The following is a 17335-nucleotide window of genomic DNA, read 5'->3' on the forward strand; positions in this document are numbered from 1 at the left end:
AACATAATGAAACATTGGTTAGCTCAGGAATGGTTGAGAAAGAACTCTGTCTGATACTGGGAGAACTGCAGGGCTCAGTAAATGTAGGCCAATAAAATTCTGGAGGTTGTTCAGCTGGAAGCTTCCCAAAAATCTGAGTACTTTCTGTTAGAGACGTAGCTTCCACACAATCTATGGCTGCATTATCGTGAGCTGGCAATGGATTTGTTTCTGTCAAAGATTTGGTATGAGCTACATATCTTTTATATGCCTCCGGATCATATTTAGTTTTATCAATTATTTCTCTACTGTAAGGGAATATTCCTGCTTTTTGAAAACCACTTTTCAACGATTCAGGTGGTGTTTCATTCCATACAGCAGTGAGGAGACTGGAAAAGTCACATTTGTTAATTTTTACCACTTCATGATGTATCTGGTGACAAGTTAACTTTTGGTCCCAAGTAGATTTCACACTCTTAAAACACTGCTACATCCATTGGCTGCAGGATGTGACTTGAATGAGGGGGCAGCTTTATTATTGTAATATCATTTTCAATAGAACTTTTAATCACACGGTGATCAATGTGTGTAGTGTGGCCATCATAGATTAGAAGGATACGTCTACATGGACCACAAAATTTCAAAAAAGATCTTTCAAAATAATTTAAAAAGTGTGACTCCATCCATCCATTTAGTGAAGCAGCACAGAAGATTTCAGGAAAAGGAGATTGTGGTGGTGGTGGTGCTGCTGCCATCCAAGTGCCCCAGACATTCTTACCCCTGAACACTATTAAGGCAGGCAGCTTCTCCCTATCTGCATTACCACCAAGCAACACAGTGGTAGTTTCCTTAGCAGGTCCCACTGTGATTCTTGCAGAGGGAAAATTAGTTTTACCAACAACTTTTGTTTAATATTAAATATCTGCTTTGGTTTGTTTTCAACGCCGAAGTCTCCGAGTGTTTGTTTCAGAATATCAAAATACCCCTCAATGATGAAAGGATCAGAGCCAGCTTTTTTTCGTACATATTCAAGGGTCTGTGGCTTTTTTATAGACAGTTTATGCCTTTTCTTGAACCCCAGGAACCAGTCTGCTCCAGGTATACAATTCTTGAACAGGTTTGTATTTTATTTCTTCTTATGTACTTCCCAACCAATTCCAAAACTTCCTTCCTGCTTAGGCCCCACCCCCACTTTTCTAAAGTTGTCAGTCCATTTGCTAAATGCTGCTCTTTTTCATATGGGATTACTGTAAATCGTTCTTGAGAAACACTTAACACCACGAGACCTTTTATGTGTTTCTGAAGTGTTGAGTACGGTATTTGATATTTAGCACTAGTCTGATGTAATTGTACAAATTCCTCTCTCTGTATATCATCAATTGCACTGGAAAACTGTTCTTTTGTGTAGGAAGTAGCACGGTTAGTCTTCCTCTGGTAGTTCCTAACCATTTTGGCACTTTATGTTTCACAGATAAAACTTGGCCTACCACACTAAGTCACAAATCTGAAATATCACAACTTAACAATGGGATAGATAAGTTATGAAAGATTAGGTTTACTCATGTGTAAGCTAATTTTTCTAAGAGAAATACATTCTAACCTTGCTGATGAGCCCTCAGTAGTCCAACCTCTCAATACACCGGCACACGTGAAAAAACACAACACAGAAATGAATTATCATGCTCAACATTGTTGTCGATCAAACAATGCTTCACATACTGTACTGTAATTGAAATTGTGACATTCTTCACAGTTCTCTGTCATATTTTATAAAAGGAAACGTGGTTTAAAAATATAATAGACTTAAATAAAAACTAAAATATATCTCTCACAAACTCAGTAGACCTACACATCCAGGACACCAAGTATTCTGGTATCCATATGTACAGGAAGGCCAGTTGACTTGATCTAGTGTGATAGCAAAAACAAGGTTACGGCTTAAATAAATAAATCTGTTCCGGTAAGTTAGTTTGGGGCAAGTGTAACCGCCCCCCCTGGTTACACTTGCCGCACATGGGAAAAAGTTGGGGTAAGTGTCACCATGCCCGGCATATCAAGAGCTTTATCAGCAGAGTAAAGTGAATCTCATGTTTGAAATTATCATGCAAAAGTTAGTTTGTAACCAAAAAATTGTGCAGTTATCTTTAAAACTGCAAAAATGACAGACCACCAAATTCTGAGCATGTCACTCACTAAGAGTGAAAATGTAGACGTCAATTCAAGTCCAAAAATTAATTACCAATTTATGTAAGAGTTGACAACTTATGTTTAAATATAACAAAGAAAGGAGCAAATTAACATGTGTGATAAGTCAGAGGTAAAAACACAGCTCCTTTTAGGCACCATAAGCCGTGGCTACACTAACCCAACTTCACCCTAGATTAAATTCCCCACTTAAGTGTGTGTTTTATTAATTTTTCTCCAGTGCCATATTTGCAGTTCCTTATAAACAATCGGATCTTCATTAGTTTTGACTCTGCTACAAAAAAGCCAATCTGATGAAGCTTAACATTAATATCTGAAAAATAATATAAATTTTCAATTGCTTTTCATCAGCTGGACACAAGTATCGATGTGTTATTAACTTTACATATATCTGCCAGGTCAGAGTGTTTTTATTAAACTCAGTTCCACCATCACACAACAGTACCATCTGAAATTCCGTTTACTATTGTTACTCCTGTTTTTACTCTACGCAGTCATGAGACTTTTGTTTATTAGCTGTTAAATGTAACAATAATTATCAATGAGATTTTGAAATTAGTGCTTTGTCACAAGTATTTACGACAGCTGCGATCACTTAAATGTAACGAAATTCTCTTGTTACGATATAAGAGGTAGTTTCAAATGTTCACATTCATGTTACATCAAAGGGTTCATATTTCCATACGAATTGCGATTTTGGTGCTTACAAAGTCTGTACAAAGTAAATGATTCTTCCAGTCAATATTGTGAGATACATTCGTTACAAAGACTAACAAGATTGTGCTGAAAATGATTGTCACATCACAGGTAGTTGTTATTAACACAGTTTACATTTACTTGAAAGGCAGTAACATGAAATTCGTGCAGACAACTACAACAGCGTAAAAATGAAAATCGTACCAGAAGAAAAAACCTCTCGATAATTCAATTCAGGCTTCGGAGTTAACGAATTCGTATCGGGAGAACTGCACGATGTCTGTCTAGGATTCAATATGTTTCTCCAAAATTGGGGAGTCGAATCGACAAATCAAATTACTTTTGAAACAGGCATAGAACGACGAGCTGATTCAACACTAAAGAGTTCCACAAACGAGAGAGCTTTGTATTTTATATTCTGCTAATAAGACAAACCGAAATGCAAAACTGTTTCGTCCAATACTCATATCACAATTGGCTCAGTGTCACAAAACGTTTACATTTATTAGAAACTTCTTGAACTGTAGTATACATTCAAAATTTTGACCTCTCAGCTACGTACAGCGGCCGCTGATTATTTACGTTGTTACATCTGTGATATTTGGTAAGCAGCACAAACATAAAAGGCTTTTTTCGAAGTATTGAAACACTTCTTGCAGGACTGTAATAACGAAGTCAAAAACACACAATTAACCATGGACATTCCCTGAAATATACATCCCTCTGGTGGCGCTGGCTACAAAACTGAACACCACTTGCAACGACCTGTGCGAAAGGAATCAGAGACGGCGATTCCGCAGAAGCTTAATATAAACTATAGCTCCTACGTACGTTTTGAAAGTAACTTCGTGGAGACCTGCCATTCGTCTAAACTACATGTGACACAAAACTGAATCTTCCCGCGAAGAAATTAACTTCACTGTACAAAGATGTTTCACATTTGAATTCCAGAATTTTCCACAAGAATGTGTATTCAATATTAGCGCCAGCGAACAGGTCTTCCTTTTCTTTTTAGTCGATATACGCATCCCACATTTGCAGGACTTCATTCGAAGCACCATAAAAATTGACAGTTTAGAGAGCTAGAGGTGGTGTATTTGACGCAGTACAGGAAAAACTCGCAAATAACTGAGTCACAAATGCAAGTTACATGCCGAAACGATTACGATTGTTCTTCAGCCACTGACGTCAATGGAGGAGATTTTAATCATCCAACATCCGGCAGGAATAAGAAGGGTCAATGCACACGCCTCTGAAAGGCAAACACTTGGCGATTTGGATTGGCACATTTTTGTATCCTCTTTTGAAATGCTTGTTTTTTTAAAATGTTTTTAACCTGACCAAGTCCCCTACACTTTAAGTCAATTCACACTGGCCCTGCGTCACGTCACGTCACTGTCACGACAGGGTATTTTCACACTATCTGTCACGTCACGCCACATCAATTCGCTTAGCTGTTTACCGAATGGTAAAACTGATGTGCATTAATTCACCCTATCCACAAAAATAGGTGCAAAAACCGATCCAAATAATTACAGAGGAATTACACTACTCCCTGTAATCTGCAAAATTGTTTAAAAGTCCCTGTTCAACAGTCTAGAAGAACAAGCAGACCAGTTAATAGGGGAGTAACAGGCAGGGCTTCGCAAAGGTCGATCTTGCATCGAACAGATATGGAACTTTAAAAAAATTTTGCAAATAAGAAGATGTAGAAATACTGTGGTAACTTTTGTCGATTTTAAAAAGGCTTACGATTCAATAGATAGGCAAACATTATTCCACACTTTAGAGGAGTTCAGGATTGACAGGAAAACAAGGTCAGTTCTTCAATAGGCATTAACAGATACAACCTCCAAAGTTAAACTCATGGGAGAAACATCAGAAGCATTTCATACTCATACTGGTGTTCGTCAAGGATATGGAATGTCCCCCCTTCAATTTAACATGGTTCTGGAAAAAATTGTGAGTACATGGGAAAATGAAATTAAAGGAATTCAGCTTGGGATTAAAAAAGAGCAGAGAATCAGGGTGAAACGTCTGGCTTTCGCGGACGATCATGCCATTCTAACGAACAATAGAGAGGAAGCCACTCTTGCACTGGAAAAACTAGACGAAATCTCACAGAAAACTGGGCTACAAATCTCCTACGAGAAAACACAGTATATAGAAAACAAACCTGTAGATAATCTCCCCATTACTACCCAGTATGGGAAAGTGGCACAAGTTGCCCCCTTCAAATATCTGGGAGAGATAATCCAGCCATCAGGACTGAACCCAATAGCCAATAACGACAGAATCTCCAGATTACAAAAAGCGTATAAGATCACTTTGAATCACTATAATAAGAAATCTATTTCTGTCAATGCGAAACTAAGGCCTACAACACAGTAGTCCTACCATAAGCACTTTATGCTGCAGAAACTACAGTGATTCATGGTCATACGAAAATCAGAGAGATTGAAAAGCAGGAAAGAAAAATTCTGAGGAAAATAAATGGACCAGTGCTACAAGAAGGAATTTGGATGAAGAGGCCAACTAGAGAGATTTGCAAAGACACAGAATCAATACTAGACACCATTAGAAAGAGAAGGATGAAATTTTATGGACATTTCAGCAGGATGAGTAAAAGCAGGCTCACAAGGCAAATCTTTGAGATACACTCCTGGAAATTGAAATAAGAACACCGTGAATTCATTGTCCCAGGAAGGGGAAACTTTATTGACACATTCCTGGGGTCAGATACATCACATGATCACACTGACAGAACCACAGGCACATAGACACAGGCAACAGAGCATGCACAATGTCGGCACTAGTACAGTGTATATCCACCTTTCGCAGCAATGCAGGCTGCTATTCTCCCATGGAGACGATCGTAGAGATGCTGGATGTAGTCCTGTGGAACGGCTTGCCATGCCATTTCCACCTGGCGCCTCAGTTGGACCAGCGTTCGTGCTGGACGTGCAGACCGCGTGAGACGACGCTTCATCCAGTCCCAAACATGCTCAATGGGGGACAGATTCGGAGATCTTGCTGGCCAGGGTAGTTGACTTACATCTTCTAGAGCACGTTGGGTGGCACGGGATACATGGGGACGTGCATTGTCCTGTTGGAACAGCAAGTTCCCTTGCCGGTCTAGGAATGGTAGAACGATGGGTTCGATGACGGTTTGGATGTACCGTGCACTATTCAGTGTCCCCTCGACGATCACCAGTGGTGTACGGCCAGTGTAGGAGATCGCTCCCCACACCATGATGCCGGGTGTTGGCCCTGTGTGCCTCGGTCGTATGCAGTCCTGATTGTGGCGCTCACCTGCACGGCGCCAAACACGCATACGACCATCATTGGCACCAAGGCAGAAGCGACTCTCATCGCTGAAGACAACACGTCTCCATTCGTCCCTCCATTCACGCCTGTCGCGACACCACTGGAGGCGGGCTGCACGATGTTGGGGCGTGAGCGGAAGACGGCCTAACGGTGTGCGGGACCGTAGCCCAGCTTCATGGAGACGGTTGCGAATGGTCCTCGCCGATACCCCAGGAGCAACAGTGTCCCTAATTTGCTGGGAAGTGTCGGTGCGGTCCCCTACGGCACTGCGTAGAATCCTACGGTCTTGGCGTGCATCCGTGCGTCGCTGCGGTCCGGTCCCAGGTCGACGGGCACGTGCACCTTCCGCCGACCACTGGTGACAACATCGATGTACTGTGGAGACCTCACGCCCCACGTGTTGAGCAATTCGGCGGTACGTCCACCCGGCCTCCCGCATGCCCACTATACGCCCTCGCTCAATGTCCGTCAACTGCACATACGGTTCACGTCCACGCTGTCGCGCCATGCTACCAGTGTTAAAGACTGCGATGGAGCCCCGTATGCCACGGCAAACCGGCTGACACTGACGGCGGCGGTGCACAAATGCTGCGCAGCTAGCGCCATTCGACGGCCAACACCGCGGTTCCTGGTGTGTCCGCTGTGCCGTGCGTGTGATCATTGCTTGTACAGCCCTCTCGCAGTGTCCGGAGCAAGTATGGTGGGTCTGACACACCGGTGTCAATGTGTTCTTTTTTCCATTTCCAGGAGTGTAGTAAACAAAAGCAAAAACGACACAAAGTGGATCACTGAAACAGAACAAGACGTTAAAGAACTGGGGATCACACAAGACAACATAAACAATAGAGAACAGTTTAGAAACATCATAAAGAAACACACACTTAAACAAGAACACATGGAGAACAGAACGGGAAAAAGATGGTTGGCAGAACACAAGAGAGAACACAGTGAACATATGAAGAGAATCTGGGAAGAACGAAGAAAGAAGAAGATCTCATGACTACTCAAGTTCAATCGTTTAAAAGGGAATAATCGAAAATAATAATAATAAAACAACCATTAAAAGAAACAAAAGCACAAAATCCACTATTATAACATGAGTGTGCGGCGAAAATTGGTTACATTTCAACTATAGCAAACGACAACACGATCAAAACTTTCACCCAAGAAACCTTGACTTGACGTGACAGTCTGCTGACGGCCTGTATGAATGATGCCACTTGAAATGCATTGTGGAATGTTTTCAAATAATGTGACGTGACATGATATGATACCCAGTGTGAAATGGCCTTTAGCAGAAAAATTTATAAAATACGAACACATTTTGAAAATTGTTGTGCATTTACATGGGAAAGAAAACCAACTTTGAAAATAGAAAACCGGCTGCTACAGCGACAATCCCAGAATCAGTTTGTGGTGTTTAAATGAGCATATAAAGAGAAGCATACAAAGTGAATCCATAGCCATAATGTAAAGGAACACTACTAAAACTGGCTTAGCTGTTGGAAATTAATAAACGGCTTTAAGGATTGTAAGAAAAACCAACTACTGATCTTACCATACACTATAAAGAGAGTATCGCCAAATGCCAATATCAGATTGCAAACATTTTTAATGAGTACTAATAATAGTATACTAGTAACAGTAAGTAACGCAGCAAAATCGATCTCATGATGTGAATAATTCTCACAACACTCACTACTTATATGTATCGTTTATACCTCTTGTCACAGCGACAACACTCCCACACTGCTCCAGACGATCAATAAATATGTACCACCTGATGATGAATCGCTGGGCGGTTCGAAGCCGGTAATGAAATAACGCAAACTGAAAAACGAAATAAAAGTCGACTTGTTGCAGTAATTTCAGGAACACTTTATTCATCACAGTCGCATAATGGATAAAAGTTTTACTTTTCTTCTGTTCAAAAATTCATCAATGACCATTCCAACAATCTTTAGTGTAGATATAAGGCTATCCCACTCAAATGAAGCATACGTTGGCCCCATCTAACAGCAAAGAAATAAAATATTAGTTCACTAAAAAATATAAAAGCAGCAGGCATGATGGACTGTCTACTAACACATCAAAAAAGTGTACAGACAACATATATGATGCCATGGCAGCAGCAGTAAATGATGTAACTGCATGAGGTAGTTTCTCAGACAGTGTAAAGGTAGCACAAGTAAATCCAATTTGCAAGAGAGGTGTTAAATTTAAAACCGAAAATTACCACTTCATCTTAGCCTTACCTGCACTTTCTAAGGTAGTAGAGAAAGTTAGGCTAATGTCATTCCTGAGTCAACACAATCTGATATTTAAAAATCAGAATGGCTTTATGACAAACAGGTCACCCTCAGTAGCAACATCACAATTAATAATTGAAGTAATATTTGCCATAGAAAATAAAAAGCATGTTACTGGAGTGTTGGCTGTTTAGGTTCTTATGTTGCTAACGCCACGTAGCGCTCTGTACGAAGATCTCTGACTGTGCTATGTGCGGTCTGTGGGTAGTTGGCATTGTTGGAATATTCGATATTATAGTGTTGGGCAGTTGGATATAAACAGCGCGAAGTGATATGCAGTTGGAGGTGAGCCGACAGCAGTGGTGGATGTGGAGAGAGAGATGCCAAAGTTTTGAGAGGTTACTACAAGCGGACGATCTAGACATCTGCCCGACAGAAAATGGAACTTTGTAAGGATGGATGTCATGAATTGATAGATATATATATGATGACTTTTGAATACTATTAAGGTAAATACGTTGTTTGTTCTCTATCAAAATCTTTCATTTGCTAACTATGCAAATCAGTAGTTAGTGCCTTCAGTAGTTAGAATCTTACATTTAGCTGGCAGTATTGGCGCTCGCTGTATTGCAGTAGTTCGAGTAACGAAGATTTTTGTGAGGTAAGTGATACATGAAAGGTAAAGGTTATTGTTAGTCAGAGCCATTCTTTTGTAGGGATTATTGAAAGTCAGACTGTGTTGTGCTAAAAATATTGTGTGTCAGTTTAGTGGTGATCAGAATAAGTATAGAGAAAACTATTTGAGTACGTTGAGTTTTACTCAACTGTTTGAAAATGAAGTAACGTAGAAGTTTACCAGCACAGTCATTCATAATTTTTCTAAGAGTAAGTTTCATATGTCGACCCTTAGCCGAGGATACCTCATCTACATCTACATCTACATTTATACTCCGCAAGCCACCCAAAGATGTGTGACGGAGGGCATTTTACGTGCCACTGTCATTACCTCCCTTTCCTGTTCCAGTCGCGTAGGGTTCGCGGGAAGAACGACTGACTGAAAGCTTCCGTGCGCGCTCTAATCTCTCTAATATTACATTCGTGATCTCCTCGGGAGGTATAAGTAGGGGGAAGCAATATATTCGATACCTCATCCAGAAACGCACCCTCTCGAAACCTGGCGAGCAATCTACACCGCGATGCAGAGCGCCTCTCTTGCAGAGTCTGCCACTTGAGTTTATTAAACATCTCCGTAACGCTATTACGGTTACCAAATAACCCTGTGACGAAACGCGCCGCTCTTCTTTGGATCTTCTCTATCTCCTCCGTCAAACCGATCTGGTACGGATCCCACACTGATGAGCAATACTCAAGTATAGGTCGAACGAGAGTTTTGTAAGCCACCTCCTTTGTTGATGGACTACATTTTCTAAGCACTCTCCCAATGAATCTCAACCTGGTACCCGCCTTACCAACAATTAATTTTATATGATCATTCCACTTCAAATCGTTCCGCACGCATACTCCCAGATATTTTACAGAAGTAACTGCTACCAGTGTTTGTTCCGCTATCATATAATCATACAATAAAGGATCCTTCTTTCTATGTATTCACAATACATTACATTTGTCTATGTTAAGGGACAGTTGCCACTCCCTGCACCAAGTGCCTGTCCGCTGCAGATCTTCCTGCATTTCGCTACAATTTTCTAATGCTGCAACTTCTCTGTATACTACAGCATCATCCGCGAAAAGCCTCATGGAACTTCCGACACTATCTACTAAGTCATTTATATATATTGTGAAAAGCAATGGTCCCACAACACTCCCCTGTGGCACGCCAGAGGTTACTTTCACGTCTGTAGACGTCTCTCCATTGATAACAACATGCTGTGTTCTGTTTGCTAAAAACTCTTCAATCCAGCCACACAGCTGGTCTGATATTCCGTAGGCTCTTACTTTGTTTATCAGGCGACAGTACGGAACTGTATCGAACGCCTTCCGGAAGTCAAGAAAAATAGCATCTACCTGGGAGCCTGTATCTAATATTTTCTGGGTCTCATGAACAAATAAAGCGAGTTGGGTCTCACACGATCGGTGTTTCCGGAATCCATGTTGATTCCTACATAGTAGATTCTGGGTTTCCAAAAACGACATGATACTCGAGCAAAAAACATGTTCTAAAATTCTGCAACAGATCGACGTCAGAGATATAGGTCTATAGTTTTGCGCAACTGCTCGAAGACCCTTCTTGAAGACTGGGACTACCTGTGCTCTTTTCCAATTATTTGGAACCCTCCGTTCCACTAGAGACTTTCCTCTATTGAGTGATTCCAGTTGCTTTTCTATTCCTTGGACACTTATTTCGATGTCAGCCATTTTTTCGTTTGTGCGAGGATTTAGAGAAGGAACTGCAGTGCGGTCTTCCTCTGTGAAACAGCTTTGGAAAAAGGTGTTTAGTATTTCAGCTTTACGTGTGTCATCCTCTGTTTCAATGCCATCATCATCCCGGAGTGTCTGGATATGCTGTTTCGAGCCACTTACTGATTTAACGTAAGACCAGAACTTCCTAGGATTTTCTGTCAAGTCGGTACATAGAATTTTACTTTCGAATTCACTGAACGCTTCACGCATAGCCCTCCTTACGCTAACTTTGACATCGTTTAGCTTCTGTTTGTCTGAGAGGTTTTGGCTGCGTTTAAACTTGGAGTGAAGCTCTCTTTGCTTTCCTAACTTTGTTGTTGTACCACGGTGGGTTTTTCCCGTCCCTCACAGTTTTACTCGGCACGTACCTGTCTAAAACGCATTTTACGATTGCCTTGAACTTTTTCCATAAACACTCAACATTGTCAGTGTCGTAACAGAAATTTTCGTTTTGATCTGTTAGGTAGTCTGAAATCTACTAAACTCTTGCTAAACAGATAAACCTTCCTCCCTTTCTTTATATTCCTATTAACTTCCATATTCAGGGATGCTGCAACGGCCTTATGATCACTGATTCCCTGTTCTGCACTTAAAGAGTCGAAAAGTTCGGGTCTGTTTGTTATCAGTAGGTCCAAGATGTTATCTCCACGAGTCGGTTCTCTGTTTAATTGCTCGAGGTAATTTTCGGATAGTGCACTCAGTATAATGTCACTCGATGCTGTGTCCCTACCACCCATCCTAAACATCTGAGTGTCCCAGTCTATATCTGGTAAATTGAAATCTCCACCTAAGACTATAACATGCTGAGAAAATTTATGTGAAATGTATTCCAAATTTTCTCTCAGTTGTTCTGCCACTAATGCTGCTGAGTCGGGAGGTCGGTAAAAGGAGCCAATTATTAACCTAGCTTGGTTGTTGAGTGTAACCTCCACCCATAATAATTCACAGGAACTATCCACTTCTACTTCACACCTCACTGGAATCTTCCGATATTTTCTTGTAGTTTGAGTGATTAGTGTAGTTATTGTTTATTGCTAGCGCGTAATTGTAGAGAAAATTTCCATTGTAGTTGTAGTTTTTCATTATTGTACTGTAAAATAGTTGTGGCATGCATGTAGATCTGCACAAAGTATTTCGCAGGCGCGCTTGCAATTAATTAGATATTATTTTCAGTGCTATTTTAATGTGTTTTCTTATTTTGCTCTTCAAATTGTACTTTTCTGTGTTATCGTGAGAAATACGTTATAATTATGGCATGTTAAAAATGTAACACTACGCTCCTAAGTAAATTGAGAAATGATAGTGACGACAAGCATAGTTTATCAGCACCACTGTGTAATGTATCAACAGACATTCAAAGTAGTAATTTGGTAATTGTGCATAGGGAAATGGACCAGGCGGCATATAATGGCGTAGCTAGTGAAAAAATTAGTGAACAGGGAAGCATTGTCGATCGATCGGTTGGCAACAGATAGCCTCAGGAATCCGAAATGACAGGACAAAATTTTGCAAATACTGTAGATTCAGGTTTTGCGTCCTCACCTTTTTCTCAATTAAGTCAAGACAAATTTTCTGCTTTCCAAAATACGAATACTCCTGGTGCAAATACACTGCCTATAGGTACAAAGGAACAAGTCCCAGACACTAATAGATTGTTATTGCAGATAATGCAACAGCATCAGAAGTTAGACATAATGGAACAAAATCAAAAACAATCACATCAACAAATGGAACAAAGTCAGGAACGAACACAGCAACAGCTACAAAGGTTAGACACAATGGAACAAAATGTTCAAAAGTTAAACAACGCTTGAACAAACATGTGAAGATTTAATGGCTTGAGTTACTTACAATCGAATCGAAATGTCAAAAAGTCTGTAATGGCGTAAAAGACAAATTTGTGAGCATTTTCAACCTATTTCTTCGCAGCATGAAAATGCATTACAGATTCAAAAAGCAGCCATAAAAGAACTGCAAACCATTGTTCATGAAAATCACAACTTGCGGGCTAAAATTGACTCAGTTGCATCTACTGATTCGGTTACGCAACTTGCAAAAACTCAGGAAAACTTGAAGGACACAGTAGATACTCTGAAACTTGGCTCAGAAAGACACATGGAGAAAACCAGTTCGTTATCAGAGAAAGTAGTCGAACTTTCGCATCAGCGAAGGTAGATGATAATCTGAATGACACAAGACCGGTCGTCTTTAATGACACAAAAGAGTATGAACAAATTAGGAAATTCAAACAAAATCAGAATCAAATTAATACGCAACACAAAAGATAAATACGGGAAGTACAAGATCAGCTGGCACAAGTAATACAAGAATTACATATCGTCGCTAGGCAATGAAAACCTCGTAAATCAAATTGGTCAAATTTTACAGGAGAAACAAAAAACTAATTATAGAAATCACATGAGGACCTGATTAGTCAAATGTAGTGGTTTCTGCTACACAATATGGATCCGGTCATTGGTACATAAGACTTTATTATGCACTTGTAATTGTCTGCCGGTTTTTGGAGTTACGAGGTTTTCACAGTTATTTTTTTTTTTTTTTTTTTGGTGGTGATGGAGATAAGAGGCATGTAACGAGTGCACGGTTAAGAATTGAAATGAATTTGTTTTAAAAAAACGTAATTAAATTTTGCATTATTTGTGTATTATGAAACGTCTGTAACGATACATTGTTACTGATATAAAGTGAAATGAATAATTTCACTTTGATCAAAATATTGGAATCTGGATGTTAATAAATTACAGTGTTTAAAAAACATAGAAACAATGTTGTTAGCTTTAATTAACCTTTTCTTACAGTAAACATTTGTGCAGTTTATTAACATTTATTATTGCTACTATTGATGCTACACTGACAGTCATAGGTGGTTGTAAACAAGTTTAATTTCGGCTGCATTTCTTTATGCACGGACATGTTCTCTCATTACAAATGTGAGGCAGTGTGTCATAAAATGAATGCACATCCTTAGGAAGGACCAGGTTTAGTTGTTGCAAATGCGTAGACTTTTCTGCGCTGATTTTTAGTGGCGAACTTTAGAGAGGGGGCACTGTAAGTGAGCTGGGTATGTTTGACATCCTTCTTGGAAGTGGTTCCCATGTATCGCTGAATTTCAATTTACATTCCATTTTTCCGGAGGAATCGTACTTGAGGCACCGGATATCAGTCACTGTTGGATCCCCAATTTTGGATCCTGGCCGAATAGATGAATACAACGAGAGTTTATCATAGGACTTGAAAAACGTGTGGTCCAAATAATTGACAGCATAAGGTCTAGGACTTTGTCTTGCGGTAGCACAAACTTCTACAAAGCCAGCAGGAGTATAAATGTGTATGTTTTTTAACTTCCTTTCTATGGTGGAGTGCATAGAATCATACTCCATTTGAGTGTGACCTTTCTCCAGAAATTTTTGCACTATTGTAATGCGTTTCTGATTGACGAGATAAGCCAGTGCATTACTCATGACTGAGTTTCGATTCTGGTACGTGCATCCGTCGCTATAGAAAATAGCTCCTGAATCATTTTGGACGTACGTTTCTATAAAATGCACGAGTAGACTGGCAAATTCCGAAGCTGTTAGTCCACTTTCACTCTCGTGCCAAAGGTAACAATAACCATCGTTACTTTTTAAATCATAGATGGTAAAGTTGTGGACCTTCAGTTTGCTTTTATAATACAGTGCAGATGCTTTTAGTCTGTGAGAAAGGAGAAGTGCTTGAAGGTCCATTGTAAACACTCTAGCTGATCCTAATGTATCACTAATTTTCGCTTCCCTTGCCTCAGTTTTTCTGGCCATATGCAAAGAGTATTCATTGTCTGAGAGATTGCCTGTCTGGTGAGAATAACAAAGATCGCACTGGTCCTTTTTAGGCGAAAATAAGTTAAGATTATTTTCATCGAATACCTCGCAGAACTGTTTGTAAGCTGCTGGGATCTGTCCTCTTTTCTTGCAAAATTGTATATATTCCCTATGTAGTTCTGATTTACTCTGCCAGTTAGGTTCCAAGTAGAGGTTTGTGGAAGAACGACGGCAGTAATGCGATTCCAGTTTTGGGCAACTCTGCAAAAAAATCTGATGCTGATTGTCGTCCACCTGAAACTTTTGTTGGTCTCTCCTGCATTTGAGGCCCTTCTGCAAGCGTTCTTCCTGATGCACAAGATGCCCATGTTCTGTAACTCCATTCGCCTAAGCACAAAGTATTCAGAAACATAGTCTTGCAGACAGTTTTTCTCTGTCCTTCTATTACAAAATTGTAATATAGTGTGTTAGAACGGTGAGATTTATTAGATTCTGAATTATTTCTGCATCTTTTAACTGGAACGTAGTAGACATGGCTTCTAACTAAAAATTTTCTTTCACCCCAAGACATATCCTACCAGAAATGATTAAATATTAGCTGTCTCTGCTCTTCTGTAATATCCTTGCAATTCCTGTTCCGATTTAAGGAAGAATGTTTACAAGTACATGGTGGTTTCATTTCCCTCCTACTCCTGTTCATTGTTGGTCTCTTTTTGCCAAACTCATCTTTTTGCATTCCTAAATAATCCTGTCCCCTCATACGTTTTTCTTTCTGCAAACTTTGAAGTGATTGATTGCTTTTCCTTCTACAGCGCTGCTTAGTACTCTTTACTCCCACATCAACTTCGTCATCGCCGTCTTCCTTGCTCTTGTTACTGCTATGGTCATTTTTGTTTTTATCTGGATCGTACGCATCACTACTTCCACTTGAGATATCATCCTCGCTGCTGTGTTTCAAAAAGACTTTCAAACTCAGAAGTGGAGTTCGCCTCTGTATTGGCTTCTTTTTCCGCATTATCTGTAGTGTAAACCATAACGTCATCAATAACATTTAAATAATTTAATTACCTCAACTTCCAAACAAGGATCTTACTTCCAGTTACAACAATATAAACTACGGTTTACGTTCATTTTGTAGGTCTACCCTTTCTTTTGGTGCAGGACAAGGAGGAACCTGACTAGAATCTTCTTCCGGCGATTTTATACGATATGATCTGTTGTCGGCTTGTTTCACTAGGTGAAGAGTGAATTTACTCTTTTTACCCATAGCTGAAAACAAAGTAGTTACTGTAGAATGTATAGGATTCTGTTCAGTTCTAAAATTAGAACCTCCTATGCATCGAGCGCAGTCTGCTTTATGCACGATGAAAAACTCGTAAGTCAACATTGTATTTAACGAGGTCATTATTAATTCTGTATATTAAAATACAATACATAAATACCTAGAAACACTAACATGTACCTGTAGCAATAAAGCAGAGTTGGGTCTGTCAGTCAAAAAAGTTACTATCACGTCAAAAAACGTTTAAATCTCGGAGTATGTGTTCGCCCTGCACACTAACAATGGCGATTATCGGAGATAAGAGGTTTACAGCACAAACTACATATCGCTGGAGATGTGAGGTTTTCATTATTGCCGCTAGATGGCAACACCGTTCAACTCGAAGATGGAAGATTTCAACAGCCTATGTGGCATAATTTTCTACATTTGGTAATGCAGTTTCGTGGATTTCATTGTCAGATGGAGTTACGAGGTTTTCATTGCCTAGCGACGATATTTCAGAGGACACTCGCACTCCAATGTGGGAAGAGGGTCTTAGAAGAACGGAAAAGCTGCAAAATAATAACACAGGACGTTTCGGAAATTATGAAAGAAATTGGGAAGGCGCACCGAATTTTGAGATGGAACCGCCGACACGTTGTAACAATGACCGATATGCGACTCACCGTCATGATGACTTTGACTATAAGCTGTTCATTACTACACGTAAATTCAAAACATTTAAGAATTCCGACAACAACATTCATCCACAAGCATGGTTTCAGTAATTCTCTCATTGTTTTCCTCCAACTGGTAATTAGAGCACAGATTAGAATTTATACGTGGCTACTTAGAGAACGAACCAGCTGTAAGAATGCGATCGGTCATTCAGGATTGTCACAGTGAAGGAGAATTTTATCATGCCTTCCTCTCAGCATAGTGGTCTCAAGCTACTCAAGATCGCGTAAAACATAGCATCATAATGATGAAGCATTTTGAACAGTCTGAATTTTCGAGTCTAGTAAAATATTTGAAGAGATGTTGCACAAAAATCAAACCCATACAGCCCCTCAAAACTCATCCACATTTGCTTAATCAAATTGCCTGAACATTTTAGACATATTATTTTGGTGGGACGTTGCAAAGATGTCATTGAGGTTTTTCAGGGATTTTTACAAGAATTGGAAATTGACACTTACAATGGCGGGACGCAAAACAAGAAAAACAACAATTACAGGTCACATCCGTCACAATTCCGTGACGACAGAAATAATAACTGAACACAACAAGGCTGTTCATACAACGCAAATTGTGACCAAAACAGACACCAACCGTATGACAACCGTTGGCAGAGAATTACAGGGAACGATCACATCTCT

At 39.9% G+C, this 17335-nt stretch overlaps 1 protein-coding gene across 1 annotated transcript in view; it reads right to left on the reverse strand.

Moving 5' to 3' along the window:
• The window catches only part of LOC124788315, a 96823-nt gene extending 93023 nt beyond the window's left edge, over positions 1-3800 (reverse strand). The window contains exon 1 of the mRNA XM_047255552.1: positions 3712-3800. Within this exon, the coding sequence (XP_047111508.1) occupies positions 3712-3743 (32 nt within the window). The 5' untranslated portion in view covers positions 3744-3800. The remainder of the gene's footprint in view (positions 1-3711) is intronic.
• Between the last annotated feature and the right edge of the window lie 13535 nt (positions 3801-17335).

The sequence above is a fragment of the Schistocerca piceifrons genome, chromosome 3 (assembly GCF_021461385.2).
Source record: "Schistocerca piceifrons isolate TAMUIC-IGC-003096 chromosome 3, iqSchPice1.1, whole genome shotgun sequence".
Classification (NCBI taxonomy): Eukaryota; Metazoa; Arthropoda; class Insecta; order Orthoptera; family Acrididae; genus Schistocerca; species Schistocerca piceifrons.